Genomic DNA, 27,969 nt, shown 5'->3' on the forward strand with positions numbered 1-27,969 from the left:
TGTACATTAAAACCATCCAGCATGTCTACATTGTTTTCGTCGAATAGTGTTTCCATATCTCCATAATGCGGCTGCAACATTTTGAACATCATGTCCTGTGCATGTGAAAGACCTTTTATCAATTATGAAACTAAATAAGTCAAGATTACATGGGAACCTTTGTGCAAAAGTCTGTCAAATTGTCTGTTTCTGCTCATATGCTGATCTTTGTACCAGATAAAAATTAGATTATGTCTTCGGTGTGCCGAAAATATTTAAGTAATCTAAAATTGAATTTTGTTTGTGGTCTGTGTTGTATGCAATGCTGTTGCATAGCCATTTAAGTGCGGCTTATTCGCAGTTTCCCTTTCTACCCCCTCCTCACACTCACGCAGCATACTGCAGTGAAGGGTGCGACTGTGCAGCCAGATTGAGCACTATGGCGTTCCTGACAGGGCACAACTCACGAGCTGCATGTTTGATCGAACCTGTAATACGTGCTTCTGGGATTGAAGAGATCCACAGATTTGAATGACCTAAGAAAATGTTTCACAACTGCGGTGAGCTCAGTGATGCAGTACATTTATCATTGAATGTGGGATAAATTCAGCTACCGTCTAGACCAGTGGTGGTCAGCCTGGTCCCCTACCAGCCACTAGTGGGCATTCCAACATTCATAGTGGGTGGTAGGAGCTTTAAAAACAGTTTCATTAGCTTTTCATAAAATTTTGACTTAAAGTATATGGTAAGTGGTTACTGTTAAATGCTTGCTGAAACTCAACTTTATAAATTTTATAAAATAAAGCTACTTCTCAACTTTATAAATCACCATTACAATGCAACAAGTGGGCGGTTAGAAAATTTTACTACTAACAGAGCTACAAAAATAGGCGGTAGGTAAAAAAGGCTGACTACCCCCGGTCTAGACATTATCCTTGCAACCAGGAGAGGGCATATTGAACATCTGTGAATGTCAGTTTGTGTGCAATCAAGTGTAATTTATGGAATTAAAATGCAACATATAGTTCAGAAAATATAGCCAACTGAAACAGTGTCCATCGTTTTGAATGATCCTGTATTATTACATGAAACTTGTAAGATGTACAACATTCTTTTAAAATACTAGGCAGCAGGTCCTTCAATATGCAGTAAATGAAAAGAAAATGCAACAAGCATTCTCATTGGTAATTTCCTGCCCTCACTAATGGCATTCCTCTCGAAAATGCTACTTTCTGCCATGATTTTTTGCAAGTTTATTGCTGGAAAACACCTGACATCTTTGTAACATCCAATCACACCCTTTTAAGATTGATTAAGAAAAGACCAACACATCAACTTCAAGCTGGACAAAGCCCAGTTCCACTTGAAACTGGTGCTTGTGTCCCTAAATGACATGGCTGGGAAAGATACATTATATTGTTTCTCGTATGTCTATAATTTTCATTTTTCAAAATTCTGAAAGTGCTTAGTTTATTCTTAAGGAAGTTTTGTAGTCTTCTCCTGCCTTGTGAGTTTATTTTGCCCCCTAGCTTTAAATCTATTTTCACCTTTTAGTGTGTTTCTGGGTAAGATTGGGAGGATAACTTCTGCCTGTGAAAGTCCCAGAGAGCTCCTTAACATATTTAGAGAGAGCTGCCAAGGGTCTAACAGAGGCCTTCCAAGCTTGTCCAGAAACAGATCTCCCATGCTTTGTTTCTCCAGTCACCCACCCACTATCTAGCCACAAACGAGTGGTCCTCTTGTGACTCAGTACCACCCAGGACTGGAGCAACTGAATCACATTCTCCACCAGTGTTTCAGCTACGTCTCATTGTGCCCTGAAATGAGAAGTATCCTACCCACCCATTCCACAGTGGTATTTCACAGTAACCTTTGCAATATCCTCATCTGTCCCTACTGCACCACTGCTCCCAACCCCTTGATTCACTGCTCATATCCCTGCAAGAGACCTGTATGTGAGACCTGCCCCAATCATCCTCCCATTACCACCTATTCCAGTCCTGTCACAACCAACTCCTACCCCATCAAAGGCAGGGCTATGTTTGAAACCAGTCATGTGATCTACAAACTAAGCTGCTGCCACTGTGTCACTTTCTACAGGGCATGACAGCTAAGAAGCTATCTGTCCCCTGTAAGGCCACTGACAAACTGTGGCCAAAACCCTTTCAAACCATTCAGTTGCAGAACACACTGCCCAAATCGATTTGCTTCACTTTGATGACTGCTCCTTAGCTCATGCCATCTTGATCCTTCGTATCATCACCAGCTTTTCTGAATTGTGCAGATGGGAACTCTCCTTACAACATATTCTGTGTTCACTGCTCCCACTCCTGTACTACACACACCTTCTATCTCGCAAACCTAGCTACATAGTTCTTTCCCCTCCTCTACTTCTCCCTTATCCCTTCTGCCCTCCTCCCTCCCTCTTGCCCACCTCCCTCCCCAAAGAGCCTGCTGACACTGCATGTAGCAGCCCTATCCTATCTCAATGGTGTCGCTGCATGCCCCCACAAGCAGAACTACACCTTACCCCATCCTTACCCTTCCCCTCCCCTTCCCCCTCCCCACCCCATACCTCTTCCCCACCTCAGCTTATGTTAGTTGCTGTCAGGTCTTATTACCTGGGAACAATAGCCACAAGTGTGTGCACATGTGCATGGTGTGAGGATGCGCATGCATTTATACTTCGGAAGTAGGATTTTGTCTGAAGCTTTAGTGCTCTTTTTCATTTTGTCTGTATGTGACTTAACATTTCTTCTGTATGGTGAGTAGCATTTTCTCATTTACATATTGCAGTCAGGAACAAGGAAAGAAATTTAACCTGTATCCTTGTATTGTAGCCCCTGCAGTTTCTAAGTTGTCGATGTTTTCTTGTATGTTGATTGCCTACTGTGGTGAAATTAGTCAATGTGCTGTCCAATATGGGCCTTGTAAACTGACAGGTAGGGAATAACAAAAGTTAATACAAAATTAACATTTACAGCAGTTTTCGAAAATAAATTTATTTGAAGTCTCCTTTTTTTATTTTTTTGGTGGAATGGAGTGAGCAGTAGCCATGAGTCAGCTGGTAATCTCTCTGCAAAGGTCCATAAAACACATAATTTCTCAGAAACCTGTTTTAATAGGCAGTTAAGCAACATTTTGTAGAAAGTGGCATCGCTTTGCATCTAGAAACATCAGTCCAAAGTTGGTTCAGAGATTTTGATGTGGTCCATCTCCCCATGTATCCAGCTGTGGATTCCTCTGATAGGATTCAGTGGTGTCCTGTGAATTTTACCCAGCTCTCCAGTTGGGAAGTAGTGTGTTCCTTATTGTTTGCAATAGAACTAACAAAATTGTGCATGGACTTCAGTCATGGAGCAGGTAGTTGTATGCTGTGATGAGGTTGTTTGTGTTACCATATATGTTTGAATTCTGAACTCTCTCTACTCCACAACAGTGTTTTGTATTTCGCCATTTTGTGCTGACTCCCATGTGGCTTTCGCATACTATCAATCATTGATGAGCAAATAAAATGAATAAAATACAACTGGCATTCAGCTGAAATTGACCAATTAGATACAGTGCAAATGTAAGCATTAGACTACTCTACAGGTCAGTCTGTTACCATACCCTTTATTTGGTATTCACGTTGGTTGGCTTCACCAACTTAGAATCAATTTATCACATTTCATGCTATCATAGATTTTGGGCTACCCTACAATCAGTCTATCACCACAACCAAATCGGATCAATTTCAGGCAAATGCTAGTTTGGTGTGCTTACTTTAGTGACCCATGTATATTTGTTGGCCCTCTGCTCATGCACTACATAATTTTGACTTGGCAAATTTCAATTATATCAATCTTTTCAGTGCCCAGTAAGAAGAAATTGATGATTCTGATTCAGAAGGCATAATGAATGCATTCTGCAACATCATACAAATTTATTGCATTCACCATAACAAAGCTATGATTTTCCAAAAATGTGTTAAAACAGCAGTGCATGTGCTCCACCCAGGGTTACTGAGGCATATCTCGGATACGTTAAGATGTACTGTATACTTGAATTTGTGAAATTTCATTTATTGGTACCCTTTTACTTTATTTTTTTTCTCTCAGAAAACTAAATTTATCAAAATTTTAAATGATTTCTGTATTGTAGTATGTCTACAAATTGGCAATTTCTGTTGTTTGAAAAAATGTATTGGTTGAAATTGAGTACCTGCCATAAAAATGGTTTTGGAAGAGGAATACAGCTCATACAATTTGCAGAAGTACTTAGTATTGTCAAAAAAATGGCTGCATAGCATGAAAGTGGTGCATTGAGCAGGTTTTATGCTTTAAATTATTTGTACGTTTATATGAATTTCAGCTGATGACATGGGCTTGGGTAAAACACTTACAATGATCAGCCTGATTTTGAAGAGTCTTGAGGAAGATGAACGTGACAGCTCTGATAGCGAGAATTCTGATGACTCCCAGGCCGAAGAAGAATGGATGCAAAGCAAAGACAGAAGATGTAAGTTTTCCTTTGACATAAAGTAAAAACAATGTAATGTCAAGAGACCATACAAAGCAGAACTCAATTATCCTTGGAGTTCTGGCTAGTCCCCCCCAGCGGGTCCGGGGGTAAGAATAGGCCCGAGGTATTCCTGCCTGTCGTAAGAGGCGACTAAAAGGAGTCTCTCAAGTTTCGGCCATTATGTGATGGTCCCCTGTAGGGTTTGACCTCCATCTTCAACATTTTCCCAAAGAGCGAGCCAGTTGGGAAAGGGCACCTTATGTGTTGCATCGTGCCCATCGTGCATTGAGATCTTTAGCCCACTTTCTTGACATTGCATTTCAGTCCCGCTCATTCTCCATCTCTTGGGTGAGGACATCTTCCTGGGTGTGTTTTCCACCTTGCACTATGCAGTGTCGCTTTCTGCGTCGGTGATGGCCATGGACTTCTTTACACATGATATCCAGCACGGTAGCCAGTCTGTTGTGGTGGGGCCGCCATGTACCCTGTTGCTTGTAGCCCCATGATCACACGGGGATCACTCTGCTGATGCCTGCGCCGTTAACTCCCCACTTATTCCAAGGGGTAGGTGCCCATCCCCCTGGGGCATCAGGACTCCCGGCAATGGCCGTCCTGCCAGGTAGCCTTTGCTGCGGCTGGGTGGCACCCATGGAGAGGGCCCCTGGTCGGAGTGGGTGGCATCAGGGCAGATGACACGCGATGAAGTGTAGTCCATCATCTCTTGCTGGTGGTGAAACGCCAGCAGTCTCTAAGCGTTCACGAGCTCAATTCAGCGCACAGAAGTACGACCACAAATAATTCCCCTCCCTGGCCACACCATGGGAGGAACCTCAGGCTAAGGATGGCAGCGGATCTTCTTCACCCCGATACCTTGCATGCTCAAGAGCTCATGGGGAATCTTTCAGGACGATGAAGCCTCAGTTTTTTGTTGAGCATTTAGAGGGCAAGTTTGGGGACGTGGAGAGCTTGTCCAAAATGAGATCTGGGTCAGTCTTGATCAAAACAGCATCGAGGTCCAGTCACGGGCGTTACTCGCTTGTTACAAACTGGGGGATGTTTCTGTAACCATCGCACCCCATAAGAACTTAAATATGGTCCAGGGTGTTATATATCACAGGGACCTTCTTTTCGGCGTGTCCACCGGGGTCAGAGGGATATCAGGTTGCCACCGGTGCCTTCATCTTGGCCTTTGAGGGTGATACATTGCCCGAGAAGATCAAAGTGATGGTCTACTGCGGTGATGTAAAGCCCCATATCCCTCCTCCAATGTAGTGCTTTAAGTGCTGGAAGTTCGGCCATATGTCGTCTCGCTGTACTTCCAGCATCACACATCGAGATTGTGGATGCCCATCACATCCCAATACTCTGTTCCCTGTCTCCCATCTGTGTCAGCTGCGGAGAGCACCATTCACCTTGCTTACCAGACTGCAGGATTCTCCAGAAAGAAAAGAAAGTCATGGAGTACAAGACTCTGGACCGACTGACCTACACTGAGGCTAAGAGAAAATTTGAACACCTGCATCCTGTATGTATGACATCGTCTTATGCCGCCGCTACAACAGTTTTGGCACCATCAGCTCTGCCAACCCCAGTCACCTCTCAGAGCCGGAAGACTACACCTGCTCCCTTGGTGGTGGTGGTGGTGGTGGTGGTGGTGGTGGTGGTGGTGGTGGGAAGGGGGAGGCATTTCCCTCCTTGTTGCACCTGCACCACCTACTTCGGGAGCAACACCCCCGCAACCTTCGGGGACATACGTCTCCACTTCTGAGCCGGAGAAGCGTAAGTCTTCTGCGGCTTCTCTCGCTAAGAAGGGGTCCCTCCCTTTCCAGGTTTCTGCTTGTGGGAAAGATGACACCTGCCAGTGGCTGAAGAGCTCAAAAGCAGCTGGTCTCAGGGCTTCACGCTCATTCTCAGTCCCGGAGACTGAGCCAGTGAAGTCCTCCCAGCCACGAATCACAAGGAGCAGCGAGAGAAATCCAAAAAGAAGACCCCAAAGTCCAAAGGAAGTTGCAGTGGCACCCACACCACCGCTACCTACAAGCTCTGTGTCTCAGGATAGGGTGGAATTCTGGAATCTGCTGAGGACCTAGATCTTGCCAGACCTACAGACAAAATGGATAGAGACTGCTCAGGCAGCAGGCGATGCTGTGGCGTAAACTGACTCATTGAATGTTCCATGCCTTCCCAGTCTCATGACGATGTCGTCTTCCAGTGGAATTGCGACGTTTTTTCCACCGCTTGGCTGAGCTATGGCAACTGTTAAGCTTTACACCTGCCATCTGCATTGCCCTACAGGAGACCTGGTTCCCGGTAATGCTGACCCCTGCCCCCCACGGCTATAAGGGATATTACGGGAACCATAGCGACTATAATCGAGTGTTAGGTGGAGTTTCTGTTTGTGTCCTAAACTAAGTCTGTACTGACACTGTGACCCTTCAAACCCCTCTTGAAGCTGTGGCTGTCAGAATAAGGACGACGCAGGAAATAACCGTCTGCAATGTGTATCTTCCTCCAGATCTTGCAGTACCCCTGAATGTATTAGCTGCATTTATTGATTAACTCCCTAAACCTTTCCTACTTTTGGGAGATTTTAACACCCATAACCCCTTGTGGGGTGGCACCATGCTTACTGGCCGAGGCAGAGATGTTGAAACTTTACTGTCTCAGTTCGACCTCTGCCTCTTAAATACTGGGGCTGCCACACATTTCAGCATGGCTAATAATAGTTACTCAGCCATTGATTTATCAATTTGCAGCCCAGGACTTCTCCCATCTATCCAATGTAGAGCACATGATGACCTGTCTGGTAGTGACCATTTCCCCATCTTCTCCTGTCACTGCTCCAGCGTCAGGCGCATGGATGTCTGCCCAGATGGGCTTTAAACAAGGCAGATTGGAAAACTTTCACCTCTGCTGTAGCTGTTGAATCTCCCCCACACGGTAATATCGATGTCATGGTTGAGCAGGTAACTGCAACAATTGTTTCTGCTTCAGAACATGTGATCCCTCACTCTTTAGGGTGCCCCCAGTGTAAAGCAGTCCCTTGGTGGTCACTGAAGCAATTAAGGAGCATCGGCAAGCTGTACAACGGCATAAGTAGTCCCTTCCCTGGAGCATATCATAGCCTTTAAATGGCTCCGTGTTTGCGTTTGCCTACTTATCAAACGATGGAAACAGGAGTGTTGGGAGAGAGATGTCTCGACCATTTGGCACCATACGTCATCTTCCCAAGTCTGGGTAAAGATCAAATGTCTTTTTGGGTACCAGATGCCATAAATGGCGTGTTATCTATAGACGCACATGCGATTGCCGAGCACTTGACTAAGCACTATGCTCGATCCTCTGCATTGGAGAATTACCCACCAGCCTTTCGCACTCTCAAACGGCAGCTTGAAAGGAACATCCTCTCATTCACTACACGCCACAGTGAATCCTATAATGCCCCATTTACAGAGTGGGAGCTCCTCAGTGCCCTTGCACATTACTCCGACACAGCCCCTGGGCCTGATCGGATCCACAGCCAGATGATTAAACGTCTCTCATCTGACTATAAGCGACATATCCTTATCATCTTCAACCCGATCTGGTGTGAAGGTGTCTTTCCATCACAATGGCGGGAGGGCTCCACCATTCCAGTGCTCCAACCCGGTAAAAACCCACTTGATATGGTAGCTATCGGCCCATCGGCCTCACCAACTTTCTTTGTAAGCTGCTGGAACATATGGTGCGTCAGTGGTTGGGCTGGGTCCTGGAGTCACGTGACGTTCTGGCTCCATGTAAGGGTGGCTTCTGCCAGGGTCGCTCTACCACTGATAACCTTGTGTCCCTCAAGTCTGTCATCTGAACAGTCTTGTTTGGACGCCAACACCTGGTTGCCATCTTTTTTGACTTACATAGAACATACGACACGACCTGGCGACATCATATCCTTGCCACATTATATGAGTGGGGTCTCCGGGGCCCGCTCCCGATTTTTATCCAAAATTTCCTGTCGCTCAGTACTTTCCATGTCCAAGTTGGTGTTGGTGCCTCCTATAGTTTCGTCCATATCCAGGAGAATGGAGCCCCGCAGGGCTCCATATTGAGTGTGTCTCTATTTTTAGTGGCTATGAACGGTCTAGCAGCTGCTGTAGGGCCGTCGGGCTCACCTTCTGTGTATGCGGATGACTTCTGCATTTCGTACTGCTGCTCCAGTACTGGTGTTGCTGAGTGGCGCCTACAGGGAGCCATTCACAAGGCAGGCGCAGTCATGCGCTCTAGCCCACGGCTTCCAGTTTTCAGCCACAAAGTCATGTGTCATGCACTTCTGTCAGCATCGTACCGTTCATCTGCACTCATAACTTTACCTTCATGACGATCCACTCATTGTAGTGGAGACATATCGTTTCTTAGGACTGGTTTTCAGCACTCAATTGACGTGGCTTCCTCATCTTGGTCAGCCCTCTGTTGCCTGAGCAACACCAATTGGGGTGCAGATTGCTCTACGCTGCTGCGGCTCTACAGAGCCATTGTCCAATCCCGAATTGACTATGGTAGTGTGGTTTATGGTTTGGCAGCGCCCTCAGCATTGCATTTACTCAACCCTGTGCACCACTGCTGGATTCGACTAGCAGCAGGAGCTTTTAGGACGAGTCTGGTGACCAGCCTACTGGTGCAGATCAGACGTGCACAACTGCTTGCCAGTTATGCTGCACACATTTGTAGTTCTCCTGAGCATCCGTATTACCGTCTCCTTTTCCCGTCCACGGCGGTCTATATCCTGCATCAGTGGCCCAGGTTGGGGCTAGTGATTGTGGTCCGCGTGCGGTCCCTTCTCTCCGAACTGGAGTCTTTCTCTTTACCACCTCTACTTGCGGTCTGTTCACATACGCTTCCATGGTGTACGCCTCAGCCGCAGCTTCGTCTGGACCTTTTGCATGGCTCTAAGGAGTCCATTAACCCCGTTGCTCTCCGCTGTCACTTTCTCTCGATTCTTGACTTGTTCCAGGCCTGTGACGTGGTGTACACCGATGGCTGATGGTCACATAGGCTTTGGGTACGTTCATGGAGGACATATTGAACAGCACTCCCTGCCAGATGGCTACAGTGTTTTCACTGCTCATGCCCTGGTGCGTCATTTCTGCTGTGTACTGACTCATTGAACAGCCTACAAGCTATTGACCAGTGCTACCCTGTGCCCATCTGAAATTCAGCATCTCTGCTATCTCATGAGTAGCAACTATCCTGTTCATAATATTGTTACTTTCCATTCTGGATTTTTCCAGAGTTTTTGAGTTAACTTGTGTGTGTTTTACCATGCGATATGCTCAGACAAAATGGCCGATGAGTTGTTAGTGTCGTGGCTTCATAATTTTGCGCCCTGTTTTTGAAACCCAAATATTGTTTTATTTTTATTGTTCCTATTTATCTGCCAATGTCTGTAGAAGGTTATTACACAAATGTTTCTTATCAAATTACGGGATACAAGGGTATTATACACTCCGTCTTCAGGCCACGAGTGGCCTACCGGGACCATCAGACCGCTGTGTCATCCTCAGTGGAGGATGCGGATAGGAGGGCCGTGGGGTCAGCACACTGCTCTCCTGGCCGTTATGATGGTATTCTTGACCGAACCTGCTACTCTTTGGTCGAGTAGCTCCTCAATTGACATCACGTGGCTGAGTGCACCCCGAAAAATGGCAACAGCACATGGCGGCCTGGATGGTCAAGGGTATTATACACAAATCAAAAAAAGTTTTGCATCACCTCAGTTCCAAGACTTCCGAAACCTGTACAGAAAATTGGAATAGAGATCAACATAAACATCATTTCCGCCCTTTTTATTGCTCATGAAAGCCACACATTGCATGTTGCACGACCATACAGCATGACCCCCAGAGGTGGTGGCCCAGACTGCTGTACACACCGGTACCTGTAATACCTTCCTGTATTCGTAGCGGCATACTAGTCTCAAGTTCATCAAGGCACTGTTGACCAGATTGTCCTACTCCTCAAAAGCGATTCGGCATAGATCCCTCAGTGGTTGGTGGGTCACATCGTCCATAAATAGCCCTTTTCAGTCCATCCCAGGCGTGTTCGATAGCGTTCATGTCTGGAGAACGTGCTGGCCACTCCAGTCTAGCGATGTCATTACCCTGAAGGAAGTCAATCGCAAGATGTGCACAATGGGTGCGCAAAAATTAGTCCATGAAGATGAATTCCTCGCCAATATGCTGCCAATATGGTTGCACTTTCAGTCGGAGTGTGGCATTCACGTATCATACAGCTGTTATGACACTTTCCATGACCAACAGTGGCGTACGTTGCCCCCACATAATACCACCCCAAAACAGCAAGAACCTCCACCTTGCTGCACTCGCTGGACAGTGTGTCTAAGGCATTCAGCCTGACCGGGTTGCCTCCAGACAAGTCTCTGACGATTGTCTGGTTGAAGGCATATGTGACATTCATTGGTGAAGAGAACATGGTGCCAATCCTAATCGGTCCATTCGGCATGTTGTTGGGCCCGTCTGTACCGTGCTGCATGGTGTCGTGGTTGCAAAGATGGACTTCACCATGGACATTGGGAGTGAAGCTGTGCATCATGCAGCCTATTGCGCACAGTTTGAGTCATAACACAATGTCCTCTGGCTGCAAAAAAAGCGTTATTCAACAAGGTGGTGGTGTTGTCAGGGTTCCTCCGAGCCATAATCCGTAGGTAGCGGTCATCCAGTGCAGTAGTAGCCCTTGGGCACCCTAAGCGAGGAATGTCATCGACAGTTCCTGTTGCTCTGTTTGTACTTCAGGAAGATTTGGTGCACTCACTTGGATGATACTGATCATAGAATGTTTAAAACACAGATAGTCTCAACAAGAGCATCATGCAAAGGCAGGTTTGCCACAATGACATTTCTTCTTATGACTCTGACCCAGGAAAGAAACATTTTTTAAATTGGTGAAGATTTTGCACATTTGTAACAAATTTGTGGCAAACCATGCATAATGGATCATTTTTCCAAAAACTGACACTTGTAATTGATCATGAATCAAGATACAGTACAGGAATTTCATTGAAGAATAGTTCAGATATTTATCTCATATATGGTACTTCAGAAGTGATGGTCAATAATTCACACATTGAAAGTATAGGCTAAAAGTAGCTAAAAAGCTCCAATCAACATGGGTCCACACATCAGCTGTTTTGGAGATGCGACACATTTTCTGCTGCGGTTCAACAGTGTCTAGGAACATATGGTGTCTCTACTCACAGACGACAGCAAGTGGGAAGTTATCGATGCTGTGTTTTGGTTTGTGAAAGTGTTGCAAGACAGATGTATTATCAATGCACTACTGGAAGCAGGCAGTTCTGTTTCTTGGCATTCCACATTGAAATTAGTGGTTATCATTGAGCAAGTTTTGGAGCTGACGAACGAAATGAATTTTGTTGATAATGAAGAACTATACCATGAAGGGAAAGCAGAAGGTGGTTCAGTGGAAGAAATCATGACTAGTGAATGCTAAAATGGTCATAACACTTTGGAAATGTCCGTGTTACAGACAATCTGTGCTTCATCTGTTCCCGATGAGTATTACAAACCAGTTACAAAATGATTGAACTACGGCACTATACCCCCGAAGTAAAAGTGAAGGCGGTAGCGCTAGCCAGGAATCATCCAAATTGTAACCTACAAACACTGCAAAAAAATGGAGCAACAACAGCCCTGAAAAGGAAGGAGGACCTAAAATTGTGGGAAATTGATATCATTAAAGGAGGGACAAGGTACAACAAATACCAGGCAATAAATAAGTGGACACACGAATTATTTGTCGAATCTTGTCTTTGTAACAAAAATGTAACAACAAGAATACTCCAGGAGTGGGCTGCAGGTGCAGCACTTCAATATATGACCAACAAGGAATTTACGTATGCTGCATCGTTATCTTGGGCAAGGAATTTCAAATTGGAATATAAAGTTCCTCAACGGCATGTCACTAAATACGTCTTCCACAAGGAGGTAGAAAATATAGATGATGTATAGAAAATGGCGGCTCTTTTTGAAACGCAAATGGTGTCCCTTATGACCAGTTTTAATTGTGATTATGTGATCAACACTAATCAAACAGGATGCGATTATCGTGTGAACATTCGATGCATGTTATCGCATAAGGGAGAGAACAGAACCCTTGCCGCAGTTGGTAGTAAAAAAAATATTAACACATTCGTACACAGCCTCTGGAAAAGTGTTGCCTAAGGTTTTCCTGTGTTTACAAGAAATGAATGCTACATTTGGTCTTCAGGTTATAGAAGAGGTCAGTCGTTTAACTGACTCGTTGAAAAATGTTTACATTACTTGCTCCGAATCTGGGAAATTGACAAATGTGATTTACAGAACATTTATTGAGAATGTTTTAAAACGGTACGATGCTGATAAGAAGTTTTGTCTAATACTGGATTCCTGAGGTGGACAAACTAATACTCTAATGTATGACACCATGTTTATAGATGAGGAGGGTCATCCGACATGTATGGTAAAAGTAAAACCTCCAACTGCACACCTGTGTAAGCTGTGTGATGTTTATTTCTATCACCAGGTTAAAATCTTTATTTCGTTGGGTCAGAATTTCATTGTGCTTCTGAAAACCCAGTCGGAATTGCACAACCGCATGGATGCAATAACTATTCACAGCATAATTCACAACCAACTTTCAGCACTGACTTTTCAGGCAATGATATCGTATGCATGGTACACATCAAAATTGATTTCCGAAAAAGACATAATTTTAAATGTAAATCAAGTTTGTTTTCCACCCACTCTTCGGGAGGTACATCGTAGCTGTCGAAAGATTTCATTGATTAGTTCCTCTTGGTGCCACGAGTATATTTGTTTCAAATGTTTATATGACAGGTACCATCCACCTACTTCTTCGAAGAAAAGTGAGGACATGTAACAATGATTGGAAAAGCCATTGTAAAGTGACCAGGAGTAACAATGTAGTTTTTTACTATCCCAGGAGGTTTGATAAATTTATTTGCCTAACTCTTTACCTTTCCTTATTGATTTACTTAACCTATTAATCCTCCTATGAGATATGGAAAAATACAAATGAGAAGAGTAACATCCTCTAGATTTCCTCAAGATTCGAACCCACACTCTTCACTTCCAAGCTAGTTACCTTGGCCGTTGTACTATTGGTGCTCTCGGTGAAAAGTGTTTACCATGTGGATACATAAGCTGCAGTTGTATAAGTTTCTTTCCTCGATTTCTGGAAAAGTATGCATTTGTGAACCCCATACCTGATATTTACAATTATCTATCAATCCCCCCCAATTTTGATCGATTGCTTGTCATAACCTTTAGGGGTGATTTTCTCAAAAACAGGAGGGTTTTGAGCCAGGGTATCTTAGAGTCCTTTGTTTTAGGTTGTACACAAGTGAGCTGCCAAATTTGTACCAAATCGGTTGGCCGTGTCTGAGGCCTTCCCCTTGTTAGATAGTGGTCTTGTGTGAATGAGTTGTGTCTGAGTGATTGTGTTAATGTGTGTTGTTCCTGTTTTCTGACAAAAGCTATGACTGAAAATTTAGTTGTGAGAGGGCGATTGTCTTTTCTATGTGCCTGTCTGTGGCTCAGCAATCATCTTTACGGTGAGTTGCTACCTATTCTCATTATTATTGATCTTCAGAGTATTTGAACAAGTTATCTGTTGATGGACTGATCGCTGTGGTCTCATTCCATCGACATGTTGTCTGTGGCTTGTGAATAGCTAGCCACACGAGTGGATTTCTGCGACGGCCAAAAGCCGCAGGTCGTTTCTGCAGGTATCTATAATGGATCGGGCTTGCCAATCGAAAGCATTCGGTTCTTATTAATGTGGAGGCCCTGTTGGTTCTAGTTTCACCGATCTGCCAGCGGGCTGGTTCTGTTTGTGTGTGGTGTAATGCAATGGATTTTTGTGGTTTCTCTGTAGACTCAGGACTGTAGTGCTCCTCAGTAGGCCAGACCCCATGGGTGATGTATTTCAGGAATTGAGACTAATTCACCACAAGTACATCGTGCAGTGTGATGTTTTATAGACTTTTATTTGTTCTAGTACATTTTGGCACTTCAAAAATAATTTATATGTTAGAATGTATGGATGATAAGTAGAAGAATATTGCATCAGTTGCTGGTGGTTTGTACACTATGTACTCATATATTTCTCGAAAGAAGAATCACACAATACCTCTAAAATAGATATAACACAGTAGGTAATAACCGACAATAACGAACATAGTAGAACCAACATTTTATTGGTGGTCACCTACAGTGTTAGTTTTCACAATTATTCGCTTCCTTATACACTTCTTTCAAGAAGCCTACTTTTTTCTGAGGTTATTTCTGAAAACAGTCAATGTATTTTAAATCTGTCTTGCGACTCCAGGGAAATGTGTGTTTCTGTCATCAGATGTGTTTCATTTTTTCGAAATAAAATAACATCAGTAGCCTTAATGAAACACATATACCATTTGCCTTGCTTTCTCCATCTAAAAACAGTTCATTACAAAAGACGTTGATGTTAGTACTTAAGGTATTTGCTCACATCAGGGAACACCACCTGTTTGCAAGTTTTTTTTTAGATATTTCCTCATTTGCACTATCGTTTCTTGTATTGCAGCTGCAAAGACAGATTGTCAACTTACATCTTACCTTACCCTTAAGATTTCAGAATTTGTTAGGGAAAGATCCTAAAACGTGTCTGGGAATCAGGGAATTTCACTTGAGGAAACTTGTGGCAACCCTGATAATTTCTCAAGTGAGTTGACCTGAGTAGCATAGATTAGGCTTTCGACATGACCCCACACACAGAAATCCATGGATTTTAAATCAGGAGATCTTGAAGAAAATGGCACAGGCCCACCTCTATCTGTCTGATGTTGACCATACGTTCAAGTTAGAAGCAGGCACACTCATAAACGAAAATGTGCTGGAGCACCATGATGCACAAACTATATGTTCAAGTGTTGGTTCAGTGGGATATCATTATGTGCTTCTGGTAGTACAGTCCACAGAAACTAAATGTACTGCTGTCCGGTTAGTCTCTGTGGTAGGAAGTGTGGTCCAGTTATGCGATCTCCAAGCAGTCCTGCCCAGATGTTCAATGAATAATGCTGCTGGTGTCATGATACATGTGTTGCATTAGGATTGATGTCAGTCCAAATGTGGCAGTAGTGGTAGTTAAAAATAATGTCACGGGTAAATCCGGCTTTATCTGTGAATGGAATACTGCTTACAAACGGGACTCAGGGTAAACCGTTGTTGCATCCATTGGCAGAAATTCTCTGTAGGAGGGAAGTCTGCATTGTTGAGGGCTTGCACGAGCTGGAGATGATATGGTTAGAATACTTGCCAGTGTAAAATCTGCCACACACAGCTATGACTCAGGACATCCTCTTGGGTAGTAGGAATCCTCCTTGTTGAATTACTGAGACATTTGTGTACAATGCGTAACACCCCTTCCTCAACATGGGGCATTATGGATCTGGGTCAGTCTTCTTGTACACGATGTGTGAAACTCCCTGTTTCTCTAAGGTACTGATGTAAACTGCTAAATGGACACCTGTCCTGCTGCCTGCGGAGAGGCAAAGCTTCTTTATACAATCATGCAGCGTCGAGAGCCCTGCCATTTGCTTCGCCATACATGAAGTGAATGTCAGGGTACTCTTCATTCGTGTAACCTCGGTCCATGGCTGCTTCATGTTTGTAATTGTTTGTGAGGCCGGTACAGCACATTGTGCGGAGGGGAATGGGAAGTAGTTCTGCATGTATAAACTAACAGGTAGTTGATACCAAGCCTAGAGATACCAGTGTAAATACCGCGGTACCCAGAGGCGTGTACAGTTGGTTCCCAACTTGAATTAATGTGATACCTCAGCGGTGGTTGATTTACGGTCCCTTTTTTTATTGAAGCATGTTAGCTACTTTTGGCCTGTGCTTTTCATGTATTAATTAGTGACCATCACTTCTGAAACACCCTGTATATATTCACCAAAAAATATTTCAAATATTTAGAAATCTGCTACAGATATTGATATATAAATGAAGAACAAAAATATGTGGAGTATTCAGCTTTCAAACATGGAACAGCTTTCAAACATGGAACAACTGTGACATTAGCCACTGAGCCACCATTTTGTCTCAGGATATTGTGCAGTAAAACTCACATAAAATACCTCGAAAATGCCTTGCAAACTTTGACAGTCATTTTTTCAGAAATTGAATATCTAAAGATAAGCTAAGACAAGTATTCTCTTATTTTGATCCCTCCTCTACTGAGCCCATTTTCTGGGAAATCAGGTTATGGCACTTGCCATGTTCTCCTAGTGACTAAAATGCTTTTCAGAATGCATGCAGGATGACATGGAGGTCATCTGTTCTAGATACTTTATACTATTTGAGCCCAGAATATGTTCTAAGATTATACAACAAATTGATGTTAAGGATATTGGATGGTAGTTTAATGGGTCACTTCTACTACCCTTCTTGTAAATCTGTACTCTCTTCTAACTACTGAGCATGGTTTTTAGTTTGAGAGATTTCCTGTAGATTATTGGTAGAAACGGATTAACTCGGCCACAAATTCGGCAGAGAACCCAATACAGGTACCATTGGACCTGGAACTTGGTTCAGTTTTACCTGTTTCAGTGGTTTCTCAATACCTCTGACACAAATACTTATTTCACTCATCTTTTCAATGGTGCAAGGATTAAATTGGTGCAGTTGTGGGTTTTCCTTTGTTAAGGAACATTTGAAAATGAGGTTAAGCATTTCAGCTTTTGCATTCCTGCCCTAAATTTTAGTTCCTGTGCAATTTGGACATTAACATAGATGCCACTAACAGCCCTTACATATGGCCAAAATTTCTTTGGGTTTTGTGTAGAATCATTTGACAATACTCTACTATGGTAATCACTAAAGGCTTCACATACTGATCTCTTGACAGCCAAATGCATTTGCTTAAGCACCTCTCTATCTCTATCTCACCTATTATGCAGTAGTCTCTGTTTCTTTAGTAGTTTCTTTACAGTGACTCTATACCATGGAAGGTCTCTTCGATTATGAACGGTTGTACCGGGTACATGTCTGTGCAGTGCATGGTCAACAGTTCTTTTAAACTTGAGCCATAGTTCCTCTACTTGCCCTGCCCTGTGCTGAAAGTTTCAAATTCCTTTATGAGACCTGACACTACTGCTTTTTTATCTAGTGTACTGAGCACATATATCTTCTTACTTGTTTTAGTTGTCTTTCATACTTTATTATCATTGTTACCACAACGGTGTCGTGGTGACTGGTACCAGTTTTGATGTGGACATCATCAAAGAGGTCAGATCTACTTGTTGCCATTAGATCCAATATATTTCCATTATGCGTGGGATTGAACTATCTGTTCTACGTAGTTTTCAGAGAAGCCATTTATTAATGTCTCAGAGGATGTTTTGTTACCCCTCAACTAACAAAACCTTATTTTTTCCGATTAATTGTTGGATGATTAAAGTCTCCCCCAATGATTACAGTATGACCGGGGAACTCGCATACAAGTGAATTGGAGGTTTTGTCTAAAGTTTTCCATTACATCAGGAGATGGGACTGGTGGGCAGGAGAAGGATCCAATTACCATTTTATGCTCACACCTGGTACTCAGTCTTGCCCAATCAATCTCGCATGCAGCTTCAGTTTCCATCTCTGAGGATTTGAGTTTATTGTCTACTGCAACAAATATACAACCTCCATTTCCCATTACTAGCAACAGGAAAAAGTCGTTTTATTTCATGGTCAGATTTGATATTTTTTTCCAAATTTGATGTTATTTTGCTAATTTTGATGTTTTTTTGTCAAGTTCGGTGCTATTTTTTGCCAAATCCATTGTAATTTTGACACCAAATTCATGTCTTTTGCAAATTTCTTAGTTACTTTGATAGCCGACTTCAGTGTCCTCCCCCCCTCTCTCCCCACCCCTCTCCCCCTCCCTTTTTCAGTATTATTTTTTTCCCAGGTTGAATGTTATTTTTCTCAAGTATTGGTAGTATATTTTTTGCCGAAGTCAGTGATTCGGTGTATTTTTTACTAATTTTGATGTTACTTTTTTCTACTTTTCCATGTTATTTTTTTCCACCACCAGTGCTTTTTTTCCAATTTTAATATGTTTTTCTGAATTAAATTTTTTAATGAAATTTGGTTGATTTTTTTACAAGTTTCAGTGTTTATTTTTTGCCAGTCCAGTGTTATTTCCCAAATTCAGTGCTGTGTGGTTTTTTTTTTTTTTTTTTCACTAAAAACTTGGCTATTTTTTGCCAATTTAGGTGTTATTCTTTGGCAATCTTGGTGTTATTCTGTAGCAAATTCACTCCTGTATTTTGGCAAATTCTGTGTGGTTCTGTCCCAAATTCAGTGAGATTTCTTGCCAAAGTTGCTGAGATTTTGTTGAATTTTTTAAAATTCCCTTATTTAATTTTTTTAATGCCGGACTCAGTCATTTTTTCCAAATTTGGTAATTTTTTTTGCCAGCTTCAATGTTATTTTGCCAAATATGTTTCTTTAGCAAATTTTACTGCCTTTTTTGTGAAGTTTGGTATGTTTTTACCAAATTCCATGCAGTTATACTTATTTACATCTTTTTATTTGGGAAAGGGACAGATTTTACTATATTTCATTAAAAAAATCACTGATTTTGATTTGTTTTGCAAAAACTGCTGATTTCATGTTATTTTTTGCATTATCATTCAACTTTTCCTCCAAAATGTCACTGCCATCAGTTTCTGGTTTCAAACACCTATTGATATCTAATATTATGTGAGGTTCACTGCATTTCAGGAATGCTTCAAACTCTGGCACTTCGTTGTGAATTCTGTAGCAGTTAACTATTAATACTTTTGTCTGCGGGGAGAGGGATGGGTATTCTTTTGGATCGTACACTTTTACTTTTCGGTCTCTTACAATTGTTGTTATCTGGACTGAATGGAGAGTTACCTACCATTCCATAAATAGGAAAAGAGAAAGGAAAGCCTTGGGTGCACCCCACACACAGCTAGCTACCTGGATAGCACCCTCTGATGTGTAGTGCGCACCTGACCTATTTACAGGAACCCTACTGTTGTCAACCCTATGGCACAAGTGTGGGAATTCCCAGGCTAGCTAGTCATACGAGGGCAGTTCAATAAGTAATGCAACACATTTTTTTTCTCGGCCAATTTTGGTTGAAAAAACCGGAAATTTCTTGTGGAATATTTTCAAACATTCCCGCTTCGTCTCGTATAGTTTCATTGACTTCCGACAGGTGGCAGTGCTGTACAGAGCTGTTAAAATGGCGTCTGTAATGGATGTGCGTTGCAAACAACGGGCAGTGATCGAGTTTCTTTTGGCGGAAAACCAGGGCATCTCAGATATTCATAGGCGCTTGCAGAATGTCTACGGTGATCTGGCAGTGGACAAAAGCACGGTGAGTCGTTGGGCAAAGCGTGTGTCATCATCGCCGCAAGGTCAAGCAAGACTGTCTGATCTCCCGCGTGCGGGCCGGCCGTGCACAGCTGTGACTCCTGCAATGGCGGAGCGTGCGAACACACTCGTTCGAGATGATCGACGGATCTCCATCAAACAACTCAGTGCCCAACTTGACATCTCTGTTGGTAGTGCTGTCACAATTGTTCACCAGTTGGGATATTCAAAGGTTTGTTCCCGCTGGGTCCCTCGTTGTCTAACTGAACACCATAAAGAGCAAAGGAGAACCATCTGTGCGGAATTGCTTGCTCGTCATGTGGCTGAGGGTGACAATTTCTTGTCAAAGATTGTTACAGGCGATGAAACATGGGTTCATCACTTCGAACCTGAAACAAAACGGCAATCAATGGAGTGGCGCCACACCCACTCCCCTACCAAGAAAAAGTTTAAAGCCATACCCTCAGCCGGTAAAGTCGTGGTTACAGTCTTCTGGGACGCTGAAGGGGTTATTCTGTTCGATGTCCTTCCCCATGGTCAAACGATCAACTCTGAAGTGTATTGTGCTACTCTTCAGAAATTGAAGAAACGACTTCAGCGTGTTCGTATGCACAAAAATCTGAACGAACTTCTCCTTCTTCATGACAACGCAAGACCTCACACAAGTCTTCGCACCCGAGAGGAGCTCACAAAACTTCAGTGGACTGTTCTTCCTCATGCACCCTACAGCCCCGATCTCGCACCGTCGGATTTCCATATGTTTGGCCCAATGAAGGACGCAATCCGTGGGAGGCACTACGCGGATGATGAAGAAGTTATTGATGCAGTACGACGTTGGCTCCGACATCGACCAGTGGAATGGTACCGTGCAGGCATACAGGCCCTCATTTCAAGGTGGTGAATGGAGATTACGTTGAAAAATAGTGTTGTGTAGCTAAAAGATTGGGGAATAACCTGGTGTATTTCAATGCTGAATAAAACAACCCCTGTTTCAGAAAAAAAATGTGTTGCATTACTTATTGAACTGCCCTCGTAGAACCTTCAAAGTCTCTGGTTTAGTCCTTCCACTTGACTCAGAACCAGGCAGCCATGATCAGTCCTGGGAACAATACTTGGGAATTTTGGTAGTAATTGAGGGTACAATGACAGGTGTGGACTGTGTGAACATTACCAGGGATCAGCTACTTTCCATCATTTTCAATATGGTGGTGTCTTCTCCCAGCAGGATAGTCAATGTCACAAAGCTAGAATCGTGCTATAGTGATTAGAGGAGCTTGATAAGGAACTCGCACTGCTGTCTTGGTTACAAAATTTACCTGATCAGAATTCTCTGGAACATGATTGGGATGCTACTGGGCACCAGCTCTTTGCCTCCAAGAAACGTTCAGCCTGTAATTTACAGGAATTACGTGACCTTTGCATAAACACCTGGAACCGTAGAACTCTGTGTGCGTACCAAGGATCTATTACACCCATATCAGGCATGTTTGCTGCTGTATTGCTTTCAAATGTGGAGCAATATGCTGTTAAGCAGGTGATAGAAATGTTTTAGCTCGTCAGTGTACATGACTGTAACCAAAGAGCTACTCAAAGTTGCACTTTGATTGATTCTCATGTAAACTGTGGCTTCTGTGTTTCCATTATAGTTATAACTTTTTACAACCTTAGGATGCCCTGTCTGTAGTCGATAATAATCGAATCTGCTACTGGAGTTACTGTTTCATAGCCGTTCAGTTTTGCAACTGTGCTACCTAAAATATATTTGTGCCTGTTCATGTGGATAATCAAAAGCAGCTATGATTTACACGTTTGTATGACACACTTTTTATTGAAAATTATAACCTTACTGTTATTAATGCATGATAAATCAGCTCAAACCTGCTTGGATACATTCTGAGGATGTATTAAATTCTATGGCCCATGATCTCCAGACTGTGACTTTGTGTTGAAGTGCTGCTAAAGTGGAACAGTGAACAGAAAGTTTGAATACCTAGTCAAACAAGGAGAATGTTGGTAACTAATAATCTCTGTATAAAACATGAACAGTTTACTTGATCTTCCCACTATATTAGGAGCTAAATGTAGAGTCATTTGTTGTAAATATTATTTGCTCTTCTTTACTGTTGCCAGAAAAATCTAAAAGATATTCTGTCCTATACAAGCATATTATTACTGTTTCTAGATCTGTGGGCCAGTTAATGTTCTTATTATTTTACGTGTTCAAAGAATCTAAAACAGTGACAGATTATTGGGGGGAAACCTCTTTTCTGTGTTGCAGGGGAAAATGGTGGCACGTTGGTTGTGTGTCCTGCCAGTTTAGTGAACCAGTGGGAAAGTGAAATAAAATCAAAATGCAAGAGTGATATTCTTAAAGTTGTAGTGCATCATGGATCTTCACGGGAAAAGAGTGCTAGAAGGTAAGTTAATGTGCTATGTTGTCGTAGTTGACCTGAATGTATATCATCTGCAATAGTGAGCGACTGCTCCCATGTCTGCATCTGTCAAGAATATTTTTGAAGTTCCGTTTTGCCACATGCTATAATCCTGTGTATAGCACTACATCCACTATTTTTTGTCATCAGTTGCAGTCAGAAGTTTTACAACTGTCAACTATATTTGTCTCTTGAAACCTTCAATAGTATAGATACACACAGACTTTCTTAACAATGTCTGTGAAGTATTAGAAAATAAAAGTAAAAAATACTTTAAAACAAGTAACAATATTACAAAAAGGAAAGTTACTACTCACCTTACAGTGGAGATGCTGAGTCGCAGAGAGGCACAACATAAAACACTGTCACAAATAAAGCTTTTGGCCACTACTGGCAAAAACTTTATTTGTGCCAGTCTTTTTGTTGTGCCTGTCTGTGGCTCAGCATCTCTGCTATATGGTAAGAAGCGACTCTCCTTTTCATAATATTGTTACAGTCCATCCTGGATTTTCCATTGTTTTATTTAAAACAAATAAATAGTTGGATACCAGTTTGTAGTCAATTCAAACATTAATAGAAGCTAACATCTGCACTAGTTTCACGAACTGAAGTTTCGCGTGACACATGGGAGAGGGTGAAGAGATGGATAAAATCTTAATTTACAAGCCTGAAATCTTCCTCAACACTGCAAGTAAGGCACACCAAAGAACACAGAACAAGAGGAAAAACAATAAATAGATATTAGTAGCAGATGAGAAAAATGGTGAATTTATTACAAGCTGAGGATACAGCCTAAAGTTAAAAATAAGGAAGAGAGACACTTGGAGTAGACGCATTAGTGATGGATGGTGATAGCTGGGGTGGTGGTAAGAAAAAGCTAAGAAATTTGAAGAAAATATAGGAGCAGCAAGTGTGGAAGGGATAACAGTTCTTCATATTGTCTTAAACTATACGTACAGCTATAGAACTATTGGACTATTATTTGGGGGCTTACAACTTGGCTTCTCATAGTGGGCAATTTACATGGACTGCACCTGCTAATTACCCAACTGTCAGCACATCGACAAATAATGATGCTTAGATATCCACAAAATGAAAATAATTAAGAACAGAATAAGAAACTTGCTCTGTAATATTTGACCATAAAACAGCATGAAAGTCATAAGCCAATAACTATAATAACCTAACCACGCGGAGAGTTTAATTCTTATTCCTTCAGATATTCTAGGACTGTCTCATGAATTAATATGAAATTTGTTGATAGTTCATTAAATTCTTATGACTTGTTACTTTCTTTTTGATTGTGGAATTGCTACATCCAAGTGGCACTATGATTCCTTAAAGACTATCTTTCCTGGTTTTCTGTGTCAGGCTGCAGTCTGACTAACTGACCCACCAACTCTGATTGTGTACTGGAAGCTGTCACTAATCAAATGGCTGCATGCTAGTGAAACAACCCTATAGAAATACTTGTGCCTGTGTTGTATAAGGGGCAATAAAAAAAGTTTCTGTGTGAATGCATTACAGTTCAGGATTGGTATGCCAATTGGGCAAAATTGGTGTGAGAATTGAGGCAATTATCCCACCAGCGCACCAGGTTGGAGATAACGAGTTAGCAAACACCGTGTCGTCCTGTGTGAAGAAGTCCATAACTGCATGCTGCACATGGCTCATCCAACAAGAATCATTGACCCTTCAAGGCCTTTTTTAAGGGACCAAATGCTTGATAACTACCTGTACAGCGGGTGCTCATGGGTCCAACTCAATTTGGTGTAAGTTCTGCATTATGACATTTGTGGTATGGGGGACATACGGTGTCGTGAAGCAATGTAGAATGAGCACATGGTTCATCCAACAAGAATCATTGACCCTTCAAGGCCTTTTTTAAGGGACCAAATGCTTGATAACTACCTGTACAGCAGGTGCTCATGGGTCCAACTCGATTTGGTGTAAGTTCTGCATTATGACATTTGTAGTATGGGGACATATGGTGTCATGAAGCAATGTAGAATGTGGTGTATTGTTCTACAACGGTTGAAAGACATGATGCCCCATACAGATTTTTCATTCTCCAATGAATGTCCACCAGCTTTTCCTTTGGCCCTCAAGAAAAGATTGGTGGCATGGTGGTCTTGTTTGGATGAATTTGGTAATAAAATTCTAATAGTGTGGGTTTGGCTTTTTAGACACCTTTAGCCGTGAGATTGGGGTGCCTCAAGGCGCTGTGCTGAGCGTCATTATCATACTATAGCCCGTAACTGCATTATAGCCTGTCTCCAAAAGCCAGGCGTCTATGGCTCCGTTTTCATCTACGACTTTGTAATCTAATGCAGTTCTCCACGGACTTATCTCCTTGAGTGGCATCTTCAGCGATGTCTCAATTGTCTTTACTTGTGAGCACTGACAATGGCTTTCGGTTTTCCACTGACAAGACTGTTTATATGAATTTCTGGTGGCATAATGGGTTTCCTAAACCATCTTTAAATCTTGGGCCTGTTGCTCTTGCATTCGCCAAAACTACAAAATTCCTGAAGCTCATGCTTGATAGAAAACTTTCTTGGTCCTCCCACGTGTCTTACCTGGCTGCCTGCTTTACCCGGTCCGTCAGTGTTCTTTGTATCCTAAGCGGTGCTTTCTGGGGAGTGAATCGGTCCACTCTCCTCTGTCGATCTCTTGTCCGTTCGTAACTAGACTACGGGTGTTTCGTTTATTCATCTGCACGTCCATTCATCTTACGCCGTCTTAACTCACTCCACCATCGTAGAATACTTTAGTTCACTGGCACCTTTTACAGTAGCCTGGTTGAAGATCTCTATGCAGAAACTTTGGAATTACCATTGTCATATCAACATGATGATGCCAGCGGATACACATGCCACTTTTCATGCCGGATCACCCGTCCTATGCCCTCATTTTCAATGACTCCCTTGTCTACCAGTATGGGGCGTGCCCTTTTCTCTGTTACCTCCCAGAGTTCACTTTCAGCTACTGCTCTGGCAGCGTAACTTCAGATTCCAGATGGTTGTGAAACCTTCAGCATCTTGGCTTTATGAGGCATCCCATGTTTGTGTTGTACTTATTTCGGTTTCCAAAGAAACTACTCTGGGTTCAATCTGTCGCTGTTTCTTGATCTTCGCATGCAACTTAGCGCTAGCACCTTCATGTACACTGGTGGCTCCAAGACTGATCGTGGTGTCGGGTGTGCATTGTTCATTGACACCAATCATTTTTGGTATCGGCTTTTAGAAGACTTCAATACTTACAGCAGAGCTCTTTGCCCTCTATCAGGCCACCCAGCACATCCAGTGACACAGGCTTTTTAATTGTCACGTACTCCGTATCTCTAAGTGCCCTTCGAGCTTCTGTGTGCTGTACGCAGTCCAGCCCTTAGTGCGGCAAGTCTGAGAAAGTTTCCACTTGGTCACTGTTGAGAGAGCCGCTGTGATGTACGTGTGGGTTTCTGGTCGTGTCGATCTGGTGAGAAATGAGGCTGCTGATGCTGCTGCCAAGGCTACAGTCCTTCAACCTTGTCTTTCTAACTCTTCCATTCCTTTGGATGGTCTCTGTGTTGCTGTCTGTCAGCAGATGGTGTCACTTTGGCATCACCACTGGTCTTCTCTTTGTGGGAACAAGCTCCAGGAAATTAAACCTCCCCAGTGGCATGGCTGAACTCTCTGGACTTCACCATGAGGAGATCAGTTTAGCTGCATTGCGTATTGGGCACTGCCTTTTTAGCCATTGTCATTTGCTAAGTTTTGATCCCCACTGCTTTGTGCTCATTATTGTCAACCTTTGACGGTTTACCATTTCCTGACCAAATGCCCCCTTTTTTTTTAACTGCTCATGTTCCAGCATATGTTTGTTGTCTATGTTATTGGCCGTTTTAGCGAACGATGTGCAGGCTGCCCACCATGTTTTACTTTTTGTCCATAATAACAATATGGCAAAGGACATTTAATCTTTGGTTGGGGATCTCCACTGTCTCTGCAGCATATTTTGTGTATCTTTCTCCAAGAGAAAGTCCTTGTTTTTAGCTGCCTTTCCTTCTGTCAATTGGGCTTAACATATAGTCACTTTTAACTTAGTTTTCTTATTAGTGATGTGATGTAAGTTCTTAGTGATCCCATCTCAGAGGTCCAGCACAACCTCCAATTCATACCCAAATCCTTAGGTCCATTGCAGTGCTGTCCTTCCAAACCCATCTCCCATTCACCCCAATTACTGCCAGCACACCCACATGCTATGTGCTTCCCAAAATCCATAAACCTAACAATCCTTGATATCACTTTGGGCTAGTTACTGTGCTCTCCTTGAAAGAATCTACAGCTTTGTCAGTTTACGTCTCCAACCAACTGCCTGTATCCTCGGCTCCCAAATTGAAGATATGAACCATTTCCTTCACTAACTCTCAACCATCTCCAGCACAGTACTCATCACTGCTGATCCCGCCTCCCTATACACCAAAATCCACCATGCCAATGACCTTGCTGCTCTCGAACACTACCTCTCTCAGTGTGCTTCTGACTCGAAACCCAGCACCTCATTCCTTATACAGCTTATCGATTGCATCTCACACATAATCTTGGGATGGATGAACTTAGGTATAACAACACAGTACACAACTGTAGCACGCTCCATTGACTCCTGTAACGTCTTCGATCTTATAATGACATTACAGATTGGGGGGCAGTATAGTGATGCAAGGGGCACCAAAGTTGTTATAAAAGCTGTAAATTACTCAATGGACAGTATTTTTCAGTACAGATATTTCATTCATTCCAGACAAGTGTTGATTCATGAAGTCATTGTTCAGACACGAGTTGACTGTAATCTGAATCCATTTTAGCAAATTAATAAGTTCTCTCAGACGATAAAATTTTCCAGAATGAGATTTTCACTCTGCAGCGGAGTGTGCGCTGATATGAAACTTCCTGGCAGATTAAAACTGTGTGCCCGACCGAGACTCGAACTCGGGACCTTTGCCTTTCGTGGGCAAGTGCTCTACCATCTGAGCTACCGAAGCACGACTCACGCCTGGTACTCACAGCACTTGCCCGCGAAAGGCAAAGGTCCCGAGTTCGAGTCTCGGTCGGGCACACAGTTTTAATCTGCCAGGAAGTTTCATATCAGCGCACACTCCGCTGCAAAGTGAAAATCTCATTCTGGAAACAATACCCAGGCTGTGGCTAAGCCATGTCTCCGCAGTATCCTTTCTTTCAGGAGTGCTAGTTCTGCAAGGTTCGCAGGAGAGCTTCTGTAAAGTTTGGAAGGTAGGAGACGAGATACTGGCAGAAGTAAAGCTGTGAGTACCGGGCGTGAGTCGTGCTTCGGTAGCTCAGATGGTAGAGCACTTGCCCGCGAAAGGCAAAGGTCCGGAGTTCGAGTCTCGATAAAATTTTATTGATTATGAAATATAACTTCTTGAGGTTTATTCAGAATCAGGAATGTTTAATTAGTAATTACATGCCATAATTTATTTGTTTAATATAAAGGAGTTTAAAATTTTTATGCATAAAAAAAGTGTGAATTTATGTGCGGCTTTTACTCTGAGACGAGTTATCACTTAGAGTGCTAAAAGTGCATGTATCCAGTTCACTGACCTATGTGGT

General features: G+C 42.8%; 1 protein-coding gene across 1 annotated transcript in view; it reads left to right on the plus strand.

Annotated features, from left to right (window-relative positions):
* Positions 1 to 27,969, plus strand: part of LOC126418783 (transcription termination factor 2) — a 307,228-nt gene that overhangs the window by 114,665 nt on the left and 164,594 nt on the right. Inside the window, exons 8-9 of the mRNA XM_050085715.1 lie at positions 4,333 to 4,479; positions 22,207 to 22,345. Coding sequence (XP_049941672.1) covers positions 4,333 to 4,479; positions 22,207 to 22,345 — 286 coding nt within the window. The remainder of the gene's footprint in view (positions 1 to 4,332; positions 4,480 to 22,206; positions 22,346 to 27,969) is intronic.

This window comes from Schistocerca serialis, chromosome 9 (genome assembly GCF_023864345.2).
Source record: "Schistocerca serialis cubense isolate TAMUIC-IGC-003099 chromosome 9, iqSchSeri2.2, whole genome shotgun sequence".
Classification (NCBI taxonomy): Eukaryota; Metazoa; Arthropoda; class Insecta; order Orthoptera; family Acrididae; genus Schistocerca; species Schistocerca serialis.